Source organism: Platalea leucorodia (genome assembly GCF_965183815.1).
Source record: "Platalea leucorodia genome assembly, chromosome: Z".
Classification (NCBI taxonomy): domain Eukaryota; kingdom Metazoa; phylum Chordata; class Aves; order Pelecaniformes; family Threskiornithidae; genus Platalea; species Platalea leucorodia.
The window spans coordinates 27,601,498-27,614,982 of NC_138858.1; the positions used below are offsets into that span (position 1 = coordinate 27,601,498).

Genomic DNA, 13,485 nt, shown 5'->3' on the forward strand with positions numbered 1-13,485 from the left:
AAATGCAGTCGGTGTAGATTAAAAAAATGTGTTCCATACTTTTCAGCACTGACATTCCCTTAAACAAGCCAAAGGTCTGGAATAAGTAGCTATTTCAAACTGTATCTATCACAATATACAATTTGCTTCCAATTCTTTGAAATACTGATAGTATAAGAGAAAATGACAAGTCAAACTTTGAAAGGTTTGAAAATCCTTGGTTGATTAAATCCATGGATAAAATGCAGAGGAAGAAATTTACTCAGCTGTGACAAAGAGCCATTAAATTATGTTCGTTGTATGTCTTAATGAAGTTCATTAACACTTTCTCTGTAAAAATATTTCTTCTTCTTGCCAAGGAGCTCATACATCCTCTCTTTCATTTCATAGCTCAACATTTGATGCAAGATGCAAAATTAGAGCTGCAAATACTCAAATAATGAAGATCAACATTTCTGTAAATTAAAGCTTGCAGATTGTAACTTAACTACATTGCAGAATTAACAAGTCAGGGACTTGGAAGAGAGGGCACCATCATATTTAAAATGTTCATTTTGGTTAAAAAAACTCCATTTGACACATTGATTTAAGAAGTGATGTATCATCAGCCAGAGATCCCATGGCAGTTGAGAGAGGGAGGAAAAAGTGGAGGCGACAGCCAAATTAAATGTGTGAAATCACCATGGCCCTCGGGCTTTTCCTTTGGGAGGCATTTCCTTCTTTTGGCAACTTTTGTAAGATTATAAATCTGTGTGACATAAACGGTAAAATCACTGATCTGTGATGGGATAGGCAGAGCCAGAAAATAACCTGCAGTGCATAAAAAAGCAGTCCAGTGAATTTTAACTATTTTAGACACAATCAATCTCTCTGAGACAGAGATTTGAAGATAACTACAAGCACATAATTATTTAGCTTTATTTTTGTGCACAAATAAACAGTACAGGCATATTTGCACATGGTGGTAACACATGTTCATAAGTGGTTAAATGTACAAGTATCTGGCTACTCATACAATCTTCACAAGTACATATGTTATCCCAATTACAACCTGTATTTTTCCTCATTTAAATAAAAGCAAGTTTCCCAATATCCACTGCAGTCATTGAATTCAACTGAAGCAAGCATAGCTTAAACCTTGAAGAAATGTTATATTCTGGCAACAAACGTCTTGCTCAAAAAGTGACCTAGTACTTTACTAGCTGTACATACACGGATTGATCTCTGACATTATTCCAAGGCATACAAGTGTAGTTAGGTCCATTTAACTAAAAAAAAGTAATATGTAAAAGTATGACATTACTTACAGAGCTCACAAAAGATAAGTTGGTTAAAACGGCATTTGGCTGTGCTGAAAATGCTTACAAAAACCAAGGCTCAGCTATGAACTGCAATGCAGTCATTTCATGTTGGCTTGTATTGAGAGTGTTACTCAGGTTAAAACTGCATGACTGAAACTGGGTATTGAACCAGGGAAACATTGTATTTAACCTCAGGCTAAATGGTGAAACTCTTAAAAGCAAAGACCGAACATGTAAGTTAATGGTGTCCTATAGCTTCCTCAGTAAAGCTGCATGCAGGAACACCCTGAAAGAGGAAAAACATTTGACATGGTGGTATTGTTCTCCCTGTTAGCACCAGCTTCAGTAAGCTCGTTTGGAAACAACATTATCCTCAGAAAAGGAGGGCAGCTGTGACTCACCTTAAATACTGGCTTATAATGGGAGCCTTCAACAGCACAGAGGACTGAATACACTGCATTTCATTAATGGTTCAAATCTGTGCTCCCAGTTCCTGTCTTGTGACAAGCCCATGATATTCCATGTGATACAAGTTTAGTCCAGTTCGTAACAGACAAAAATTACATTGCATACTCTCTCTGCTGTCCCTTTTTTCCCCTCAGAAAAGAAAAACAAACGTAACCACCATCTCCACTGGTCCACATAATGTAGCTGCTTAGAATGGGTAAGGATCTGTCTCTTAATTTTTCTCCCTCAAATAATCGTGTTTGGCAGAAAAGGCAGGCAGAAAAAACACTGCAGTAGGAGTACTTTAATAATGTCATTGTAAGGGAACTGGACTGTACCAAAGGTGAACAGCACGCATGATGGCATTCGTATTTCTGGCATCTCCTTCTGAAGAAATAAGTTATTAATCCTACAGGCCAGTTTTCACCTTGCTCCAGAACATTTAGTGCACATTTCAATGACTGCAGCTCTATTTCTAAATCTTTCTATTGCTGCTAAAGATTTATGACTACTACTAACTGTAAGTGCAATGGACTCTCACTGTTATTTCAATGAGATTCCTCACACTCAAAGGTCTGTATGGTTTCACTAAGTATTCTTAACCTAGATGCGTTTCTTGTGAATACAGACCCATATATAAGAACCTAACATTTTGACATCTGTGCTGTATTTAATAAAATTTACACCACGGCCAGGAGTCCATGTTAAAAAATTAGTACTGAATCTCTTCCTCTACCCCTGAAGTCTAAAATCATTAAAAAAAAAAAAAAAAAAAAATCAGCATGCTTTCCATAATAAAAATATAGAACTTCCCCTGGAAGTTTCAACTCTATAATTGAAACTGTAGCGCATAACAGTAAAATATAGAGTAGCAGAGCCTGTTTTTCCTTTATTTTACTTGACTTGTAGTCTATTATGTCATCGCAAATCTGGTACATTGCTAATAACCGGAATATAACCGGAAGACACTCACTCACTTTCTCCTACTGTATTCTATGCAAGAACATGCAATAAATCTCACCTGTATGTAACAACCTATAATAATATTTAACAGTAAAGGACAACAGTGCTGTACATAGATGCCTACTTACAGCAACAGGAAGGAGTTTTACTCACTGCTGTGTAAGGATGGTTTTGTAACAATCTATTAAAATTCAAACCTTTTAATAAGCAAAGAAGTGTCAAATATACAGTTAACTGTTCCTGTCTTTTGCATGATAGTATACGGAGGAACCATGCTGTCAAAACTAGGTGTCACTGGAATTTAGTAGGTAAGAGAAAACCATAATGCCTGAAGTAGATTTTGTTTTGAAATAAAGTCTTAAATGTCTGAATTTTAAGAAGAAATGCAAACCAGAAAATCAGCTGCTCACTATTATGCTTCCCCAGTTTTCAGTCATTGAATTCTGGACTTGGCCCTGAAGGTAGAACTTCAGTTAAGCCACAAGTGTAACATAATCTAGCATAAACAAGGCTGGTTTAAAACAGTTTTAATGAATTAACGAACAGGACTAATCTTAATTGATCATTAAGATCAATATATTTAGTTTTCATGGCCCTTTTTCAAGCTTTAAAAGTACTTTTATTTACAATTGGCAAAAAGAAAAAGCTTATGCTAAAATGTTTACTTAACCATCAATTAGCAAAGACAAAATCTTTAGCTTCCATATTAAATCACAGTCCTCAAAAAAGATCAGCAATCCCACGAAAGCTCCTTCCCCCCTCCAAATCACGATCTGGCCTACACAGAGAAATTATAGCTACTAATAGGTGGGAAAACAAAGCAATATCACAAGTACTGAATGTCAAAGAAAACTCAACATAAAATTTTGCTTAAAATCATTTTAGTTTGAACCTCCACAAGAGAAAAAAAGGGAAGCTTGTTGCTTCAGCAACAAGTTACGTGAAGGAAACCTATCCAAGCATGAAAAAGGGAAACCACAGTCTGAGAATAACAATTTGATTCCACATTTGTCCATATATTTATGTCGCTAAGAATGTGTGCAAGGTGTCTAGTGATGTAGTGAGATGCCTAAGAACATTGGAGAATCCCTCTAGGCAAGTAGATGCCTGAATATTTACAAAATGGTCCTCTCAGGCTCAGGTCCTGCAGCCTTTTATACATTAATATTTTGTTGCATGCTCCCAGGTTTCTGCCAGATCCAGAGAAAATCCATACAGGCTCAGAAGGAGAACAAATAACTCAAGTTATATGATCTTGCCTGAACAAATTTAGACTCTAGTCTGTGTTTAAACCAGCAAGGCTGTGTACAACCCATGAGTTCAGAACACTCTTTCCTTTAAAGGTTTAGTCAAGTGGAACAACATAGAGTCATAGAAGCGTTCAGGTTGGAAAAGACCCTGAAGATCATCGAGTCCAACCGTTAACCTATCACTGTCAAGTCCACCACAAAACCTTGTCCTCAAGCACCACGTCTACCCGTCTTTTAAATACCTTCGGGGATGGAGACTCAACCACTTCCCTGGGCAGCCTGTTCCAATGCCTGACTATCCTAATATCCAACCTAAACTTTCCCTGGGGCAGCTTGAGGCCCTTTCCTCTCGTCCTATTGCTTGTTACTTGGGAAAAGAGACCGACCCCCACCTCGCTACAACCTCTTTTCAGGTAGTTGTACAGAGCAATAAGGTCTCCCCTCAGCCTCCTTTTCCTCAGGCTTAACAACGCCAGCTCCCTCAGCCGCTCCTCCTAAGACTTGTGCTCCAGACCGTTCACCAACTTCGTTGCCCTTCTTCGGACACGTTCCAGCACCTCGATGTCCTTCTTGTAGTGAGGGGCCCAAAACTGAACCCAGTACTTGAGGTTCGGCCTCACCAGTGCCGAATGTCTGGAATATCTCTTTTAGTTATAGGAAGCTGAAAGTGTTATACATTTACAGATGGTTATTTTTTAATTTATGGAATCAGAAAAACTTGAGTTGAGAGGGACCCTTGGAGAGCTCTAGTCCAAACTCCTGCTAAAAGCAGGGTTACCTTCAGAGCTAGATCATGTTGCTCTGGGCCTTCTTCAGTGAACTTTTGAAAATCTCCAAAAGATCCCACAACTTCTTTATGCAATGTCTCCCAGTGGTTGACCACCTCACTGTGATCTTTCTTCATTATACCAGAAGTTCCCTGGTTGCAACTTCCAACCTTCTGTGCTCTTCTGAGAAAAAATTGACTGCACCTTCTCTATAGCCCTCCTCAGTTATGTCACTAAATAGTACAGGCAGATCCCCTCTTAGAGTGGCTGGAAAGATGACCAGTGGAAAAGGACCTGGGGGTGCTGGTGGACAGCTGGCTGAATATGAGCCGGCAGTGTGCCCAGGTGGCCAAGAAGGCCAATAGCCTCCTGGCTTCCATCAGAAATAGCGTGGCCAGGACTAGGGAAGTGATTGTCCCCCTGTACTTGGCACTGGTGAGGCCGCACCTCGAATACTGTGTTCAGCTTTGGGCCCCTTACTACTAGAAAGACATTGAGGTGCTAGAACATGTCCAAAGAAGGGCAACGAAGCTGGTGAAGGGTCTAGAGAACAAGTCTTATGAGGAACAGCTGAGGGAACTGTGATTACTTAGTGTGGAGAAGAGGAGGCTCAGGGGAGACCTTACCATTCTCTACAACTACTTGAAAGGAGGTTGTAGTGAGGTGGGGGTCAGTCTCTTCTCCTCAGTAACAAATGATAGGACAAGAAGAAATGGCCTCAAGTTGCGCCAGGGCAGATTTAGGTTGGATATTAGGAAAAATTTGTTCACCGAAAGGGTTGTCAGGCACTGGAACAGGCTGCCCAGGGAAGTGGTTGAGTCCCCATCCCTGGAGGTATTTAAAACACATATAGATGTGGTGCTTAGGGACATGGTTTAGTGGTGGACTTGGCAGTGCTAGGTTAATGGTTAGACTTGATGACTATAGCGACGTGGTTTAGTGGTGGACTTGGCAGTGCTAGGTTAATGGTTAGACTTGATGATCTTAAAGATCTTTTCCAACGTAAACAATTATATGATTCTAAGCTGTTGCTATTCATATTCACAATACCTGTATTATCAGCCCAGTGATTTACCATGATACTTGAGTGTTTTACGTGGAAGAAACTATCTGTATTGCTAATCAACTAATACCTTTTACATATAAAGATTATTTCTGATTTTGTTACTGTACCATCTATGAGCCCTTATCAAGGATTTGGATAACACATTGCTTAAGACAACGGTAAGTAACACAGAACAGAAAAAGACTATTTATGTTCAACAGATCATTCAGTCTAAACTTCATACACAGGATGATATACAGATTCAAAACAGACCAGGGAGACTATCAGGAGGCAATGAGGAACCATTGGCCTCTGGAAAGGATGGCATATGAGTGGCTAACAAGTTGACAGGTTTTGTTGGAATGAATGCAATAAAATGTCTAGGAAAGATAATCACTTAATCCTGGGACATTTATATGCTATTTTTTCTAGTGCTGAGGTGGTAAAGTACCAAAAAGGAATGGAGGTATCTGTCTGAAAAATGTGCCAACAGAGGCCATGGTAACTGGCATCATGGGCCAGTCAAGCAGGAGTCAGCCTCTATCTACTGCTAGCAATGGTGGCAGCAGTGCAGCTGTCAAGAGTCTTGCACATGAAGGTGAGCACTTACAGGTCCCATGGGGGAACCAGTGAGGAGATGGTCAGCAGCAGCATGGCATCCTGAACAGATAGAGCTGAGCAAGGCTAGATTTGCCTAGCTTAGGGAAAAGAATGTTTCATTATTTCAGATGCAGAGATGCAGAGGAAAGAAAAGGCCATAATTTAAATTTTATAGAAAAAAAATTCTATAAAACTTAAGAACAATCTGCATGCGAAGACATAGAAGCAAAGTTATGTAGAAAAGTACACCCAAATCAGAGCCCAGAGAATTAACCTAAGATCAATCCAGTTTTGAGCTGCATGTAAAACCATTTCCCTATTTTTAATAAAACAGCTGTTTGGAGATGAAAAAATATATTAATTTATTGTTTAACTCAAAGGCATCAAGAAACCAGTTCATGATTTTGATCAGCACTTTCATCATGGGCTCTGAAATGCTGCTGGTGAAAATCAACAGTGACCTCAAACTCATACAAGGGTCAATAGGGAGAGAATTTGGGAAATTGTCCTGGTGCAAGTAAATAAAAAAAAATGCAACAGGGAGGGTCTATGAATATTGTCACATGCTTTTAATTATCTCATGTTTCCTAGTAAACTATTGTGGCATGACGTAGGAGAAATCAGTTCTTACAACTCAGATAACGAGTGCTTTTTCAATGACAAATTAACATGTTCTTAATGTGTTTCTTAACAGTCTAGAAAATTGCCTGGAAAAGAAATATTGTGCATGTGTACCAATTCCACCTGATAAATCCTATCACTGGTCCCATGACTTTAGTATTCTAACAATATTAAAGCCCTCTGGATTATGGTATTACAATCATGAAAACAAATTATGCCTGTCTGGAAGACCCCAGTTAGGATGTAATTATGATGTGAAATCACAATGGCAAAGTAATAGAAATGGATGGCTGTGAGGGCCTAGTTATGATCACATTAAAATGATTTCACTAAGCATTCACTGCCCTGATGAATATTTTGCGTCACTGGAATTATGCTGTCTGCAAAGGTTATATATCTACACTGGTTATTAGCAAGGTGTTCATCAGTGTACTGATGGATTGGAGTCTATGATATATTTCTATTAGCAATGGGGAAGTAATATCATTTATGTGAAATTATTGATAAAACCACTATGTGTTGCAATGCCTTCGATAAACACTTAGCAAGAAACTGCTTTCTCTCTGTTCTTTCCTGCTTTCGTATGTTAATCGTTTAGCATAGAATTATTTGTTTGTTAATACCACAGCACAGAGGCTAGTGTTGTTTTATTACAAAAGGAAGATACCAGGATATCCATTACAACTTCTGTATTTTAGGCATGAGAATACATTGCTTCCACACCTAAGCTTTCCAGAGCTGTTTCCTTAATTTTATCAGCACTCATCTTTTATATATATACACACTCACACATATATCTATCTACAAGATATTTAACAGCTTCTGTACTGAATTTTAGTTAAACAGTGACAGAGTCATTCCAATATATCTCAAGACCACATCATAAGAAGTCTAGTGACAGGGAAATTCTCAACCCTCTTCTTGACATGGGTCACAACTTAACAGGTGGCTGTGAATCCTCATGGCCACCTGCTACTGCAGGGACAATACTCTCCACTCCCAATTCCAGACACCTCCATAATGCTTATAGCAACTGTTTAAATGAAACACTATTTTCAGAAAATATAATGTATTTGCCTCCAAATTTCAATTCTATATAGCAAGTGTAACAAAGAAAAAGCATTACAGTCATGTTCTCCACGCTCTTAACAATCACAGAAGCCAGGAGTACTGAAGTGTTCAGAATGTCTCAATTATTAAAGATCTATTTCCCAGTTTAACATTTAATGTAAGTAGAAGGAACTGCACATGCAGATCAGTAAGCTACTGAATGTGTAAGCATCATGAAGCTCCCTCTTAATGTTTCATAAACTTGTTCTTTTCCTTAACCCCATATGAGCTAATTGCAGAGAAATTTGGTGGCTACCCTTGTACTGTTATCATCTTGGAGAACAAAGACAACTTTGACCATTCAGTGTGTTGGGAGGGTGCGTGTGGCAAAACAAACAGGGTTATCAGTAATTAAAAAATGGGGTTGAGATCCATTATTTTTTTTTTCCAGCAATAGAGAGGATTTAAAAAAATTGATTAGTAGAGTTTAAAGACTACCAAGTACTTGGTAACAAAATCACAGTAAAAGCAAGTTGGGTGCACACTGCTTTTGTAAAATGTATTCTGTGTTATTATCTGCACTGACACTAACATTTATCTAGAGATACCTTTTGGGGTTGTTTTGGTTTCTCTTCTTTCTCTCTATGCTTTGAATTACTTCTAGAGCTCCAAAATGGCTATAAATAGGCATGTTTATGCACCTTCTTTCTGTAAGAAGTAGGTCTGAAAACTTACAAGTCCAAGCATGACAAATACAATGTTTGTAAATTTGTGTAAACAGGCAGTACCAAACAGATAATATGCATGCAGCCTCTTTAATCATAAAAACTTAGATATACAATTTAATTTCTTTTACTATAAGTTTAATCAAGGTACTGTACAAATAGGCAGAGTAGTTCATTTCTAACAACAAATGATCAAATGGCAAGGAATGCCTCAAAGGACCCAGCCATCTGAGAACTCAGCTCCCATTTCCGCTCATGATCCTCTGACAAGGAGGGAGGCTTAGAGATATAAATGAGGGTAAATATGGTCCACTTTGTTGAAACTTATAGAGCCAAACTGCTAGTAACAATATGTCAGGAATCCAACCTGTCATGGGCTTAATGGTCTACCAAGAAAGCTTCTGTGTTATTTAAATAGCACAAATAGCCTTGTGCTATTTAAAATTTTGAATCTAATTTTGATGCAGTTGGTATCTTAGGGTCCTTCTAATTGATAGTGAACAAAGGAATAAAATCAGAAAACTGAGCTAAGTTAAAATGAGACTGTTGCAACAGAACCATGCACTGTAAAGATGCAGGGAACAAACAGTACATCTGCTAGAAGACAAAGGTTCTTAAATATTTTATAGGAAGCCCTCCTTTTCTGTAATAGCCTTGGTCCTTCAGGCCCAAAATGCTCATCTACACACATTTTCTGCCATGTCCCAAGCCCCCATGCTCCTACCTCCCCCCTTCCTCGGGGAACCATTTCTACACCCTTTCTCCACAGCCCTGCCCCATGAGAGCCTTGTTTTACCTGCCGCGCCCGGGCATGCCCAGGGAGGGCAAGCACGGACCTGCTCACAGCACTGTTGCTCTCACCGAGTCACACAAGGCTGGCTCAGCCTGCCTATTTGCCACATCACAGGAGGGAAGAGGCAAGAGGATGAGACACAGCCCATCCCCATCAACTGAACAGACACAAAAGCATACCCCATGCTCATCTTCAGCCATTTGTCCTGCTGACTTCTGTCCCCCCCAACTCAAAATAAACATAATACTTTTTGGATGGCTAGAGAACAGTCATCGGGATAAAAGGAGCAAAAGACAAAAGGATTTTCTGCATTTTCCAGATTGCATTCCACCTCGCCCTTGGGAAGGCTCCCACGCAGTATGACAATGTTGCTGGACAGTTGTATCATCTACTCTTTTTTGTACCTGTATAAGTCCAGAACTCCAATACTCCAATTGTATTTTGTTTTTTTTTTCTTTTTAAATTAGTTCATCTGGATGTCTACTCTTGTATATGAGAATAAAATGTATCCCTCTCCTCTTAAGTTATACTGTGCAGTCTTCCACTTTAGTGATTTATTTATACTTACCGACTGAAAAGGAAAATAATTATCTAAAAAATAAAATTATAATCTTCATTAAATCCATATTAGCCATTAATGCACTTTGTGGCTTGCTTATTTATATTCAATACAAACATATTCTTATATAAGCATTGGTGTTGACAAATACATACTTAGGTGTACTGTAAGCAACACTTGTAATAGCACAAAGACAGATAAAAGACTTCACTCACCAAGCCATCCTGATCCAGAATTGGGTATACACATATCTGTTTCAGCACTGGGCAACACAAATCCAACTACAAAAACTTCAACCCCATCAGCCATTAGGGCCATTCCCAACACAAAGAAGAGGGCCCACTGGAAACGACCATGGCCACACTCTTGTATTATCAGTTCATACTGCTGTGCTAGCTCTTCTTCATCAGCTTTCCTCTCTGTTTCCAGTTCATGACGATCCTTATATTCATCACGCATAGGCTGACCTAAGGCCACCATGCCATCCTTGCCCTGCCCCATGCTGGGGATTCCCTGATACTCCCCTTCATAAATTTCATCATCCTCATCATGCCCTTCAGTTGCTTCACTTGATCCTTCATCGTCATTAGCTTCTACACCATAATTTCCTCCTTGAACATAGTAATCATCGTCATCTTCCTCATCCTGGAATCGGCTGTAGGACCTCTGTGTGTAGCCATCCTGAGCTTTGTCAACAGCTTTATTCACTTTTTTCACTGCTTGCCTCTTCATCTCTTTGGCAATATCTTTTGCCCCTTTCACTAATGAAGTCCTATCTTTGTATGTTTCCTCCATCTTGTATCAAAGAAGGATTGCTGTTAGGTTGCAGAGGGACCTGCTGAATATAATGTAGAATATCTATTGCTTGTTGGACATCAGTAGAAAAAGCCCAAGTACATGTGAAGCTGTAATATTCAACCTGCAAAATATGAGAGAAAAAAGTTTATATGTTGCTCCTTCTTAGTTGCTTCTTTACACTGATATGGTACCATACCAATCTTCATTTAAGCACTGGCCACCACAGGTCAGGGATTCAAATATACAAACTTGGATTTTCTTCAGAGATGCAAATATCCCAGATTACAAGGAAAATAGTCTGAAGAGAAATCTAATATTGATACCAGTTTTCAGAATGAAATTCATTACACTCTAGTCTTTCAATGGCTACCAGGTTTTATTCTGAAAGAAAACAAGCAATCCCATGCACCATACATCATATTTACTCTGGCTGCAGTGTCCTTCCCCATTTGAATGCCCTGCTATGTAATAAAAGGCTACAAATATTAGCTTTTCTCTCAGTGAGTGACCATGGAATATCTGTCCTTTGTCCCGCTTCCCACTTACACAAATCTTGTAAGGAGTTAATATTCCCGACATCTGTGCTGGTCTCTCAATGCTGACTGACTTTGGCCAATGCATTCACAGTGCATTCACACTGAGGCTTAGCAGTATGTAGTCCCACCCTAAAAAAATCAGCGCAAGGAGCTGAGTGTATGGAAATGGTGGCACTTTCACGTTTCAGAGATTTCCAATACCTAAATCATGGACAGACACATCCCTCTCTCTCCTGTCCATGGTGACAGTAGAGGCAGCCTGGAACAACTGTATAGCATCAGCTGATTCACCTCAGAGTGCGTTAGTCCAGCATGAGCTCATGTCAATCAGCTGTGTGAAAGCACCAAAACATTTTGTCCCAGTCCGTGCTGTACCTTTACATCTCTTCCTTTATGCAGCCCCAGATCACAAATGCAGACACAATGAGTCAAGAGCAGCTTGCTTATTTGACTGAAGACTAAGCATTCTCTTCTTTTCTGGGCAGTTTTCAGGCATATCGGCAAGACAATTTACTCATCACACATCTGCACCATCACTAGGGGTAGTAGAAAGAAATGGCAGCAGTGTGCAAGCAGAGGGAGAGAAGAAATGCAGGATCCTCTTATTGGCAACAGTCCATAGTTAGAACAGCTGAAATCAACTCCAAAACTGCACTATTACTCCTGTGTCTAAAGCTAAGGCAGGATGAATCTGGGCACTGCAACAGGATTGCAGAATCCTCACCTCTGGGAGAAAGCAGGCTAAAATTTCTGTAGCAGTGGCTCCAAGAAAACGCTGCCTGCTTCCAGCTTGGAGAAAGGGTTATTTTTAACCATGATCATTTTAATGATCAATTTTCCAGCATAACCTCAGAAAAACTGCAGTAGCACAACTACGGAGGCAGTGAGATGTAATGCAGGAGTAAGAATAAATGGCTGGAAATTTCTGAAGCCACTCCTATTCCCCTTGCTAAAGTAGCGTGAACTTCATGGGAGAAGATTAGGGTAGTTCTTTGAGAAGCTGTCCTATACTCATTAAATTGTAAACATGGGCCCCAGAAGTATATTCCAGACATCAATTTTAAGACTGATACTGTTTTGAGGGATAGAAAGAATCACAGATTGCATTAGATAAACTAAGGACATGATGTACCTCTGATAAAAGAAAACCAACCCTAAAATCACACAGACATGCAGTTAATATGACTTAAGAAGCTAAAAGGTATTTCCCTGGCTTCTTTTGTAAAGACTGTAGAAATACACCTATAGTGGACAATATTTTTAGTCCCTTCCTGTAGATTAATTTCATACACTCTGAATGTTTCTCAGAGAAATCAGATGTGATGGCACTATTCAACTATTCAGTGCAAACTGAAGCATTTACTGAAAGAGAAATGCAGGCTTAAAAAAGCCAGGATGTAATATTTATGATTGCAAACTGTAGCCTGATTTTAGGTACATGACGATCCTTCTAAGTAGGTCACCCTGGTAAATTTTTTAGGCTAAGGAAGTTTCTCTAATTACAGCTTTTCCGTTTTCAAGGCACTCCTTAGAAGTTATTCTTTGTGTACTTAATTCGGCATCTGATCCTTACTGTTACCTGTGTGTGACTACAGTATCTACTAGCTGTTATTGAACATGCAATGCATAAAAACATTCACTGTGTCTGCTGTAGCCTTCTCCAAATACTTTCAAGAACTTAGTGAATTCCTAACAGGTACTATTCTGAGGGTTAATGATTACAAAGTGTTCCTAGATTTTGACCATTTGAGATTATTTTATAGTGCACACGCACCCTATTTAACCTAAATTCTGAATTCCTCTAATTAGATTACTGGTTGTTTGGGTTTTTTTTGGTTTGTTTGGTTTTTTTTTGTTTGTTTTCCCCCCAGTGAGTACAGTCTTCTTTTAAGGATTTTTAGTTGTCAAATTCCATTTTACTGTAGGGTATGTCTATAGAGGGAAGACAGTAGGAGTTTAGGCATACTAAATGAACATAAGGTCTAAATGCCAACACTGGCAAAACTGTGCTTTGCACTCCTATAGTACACCTACCTCATGAGTTCACCAGA

The 13,485-nt window shown here is 39.1% G+C and overlaps 1 protein-coding gene across 1 annotated transcript in view; it reads right to left on the reverse strand.

The window, feature by feature from the left end:
• SV2C (synaptic vesicle glycoprotein 2C) overlaps positions 1-10,895 on the reverse strand; it is a gene marked incomplete at both ends in the record, with an annotated part of 80,793 nt that extends 69,898 nt beyond the window's left edge. Inside the window, one exon of the mRNA XM_082336064.1 lies at positions 10,312-10,895. Coding sequence (XP_082192190.1) covers positions 10,312-10,895 — 584 coding nt within the window. The remainder of the gene's footprint in view (positions 1-10,311) is intronic.
• Positions 10,896-13,485: the final 2,590 nt, after the last annotated feature.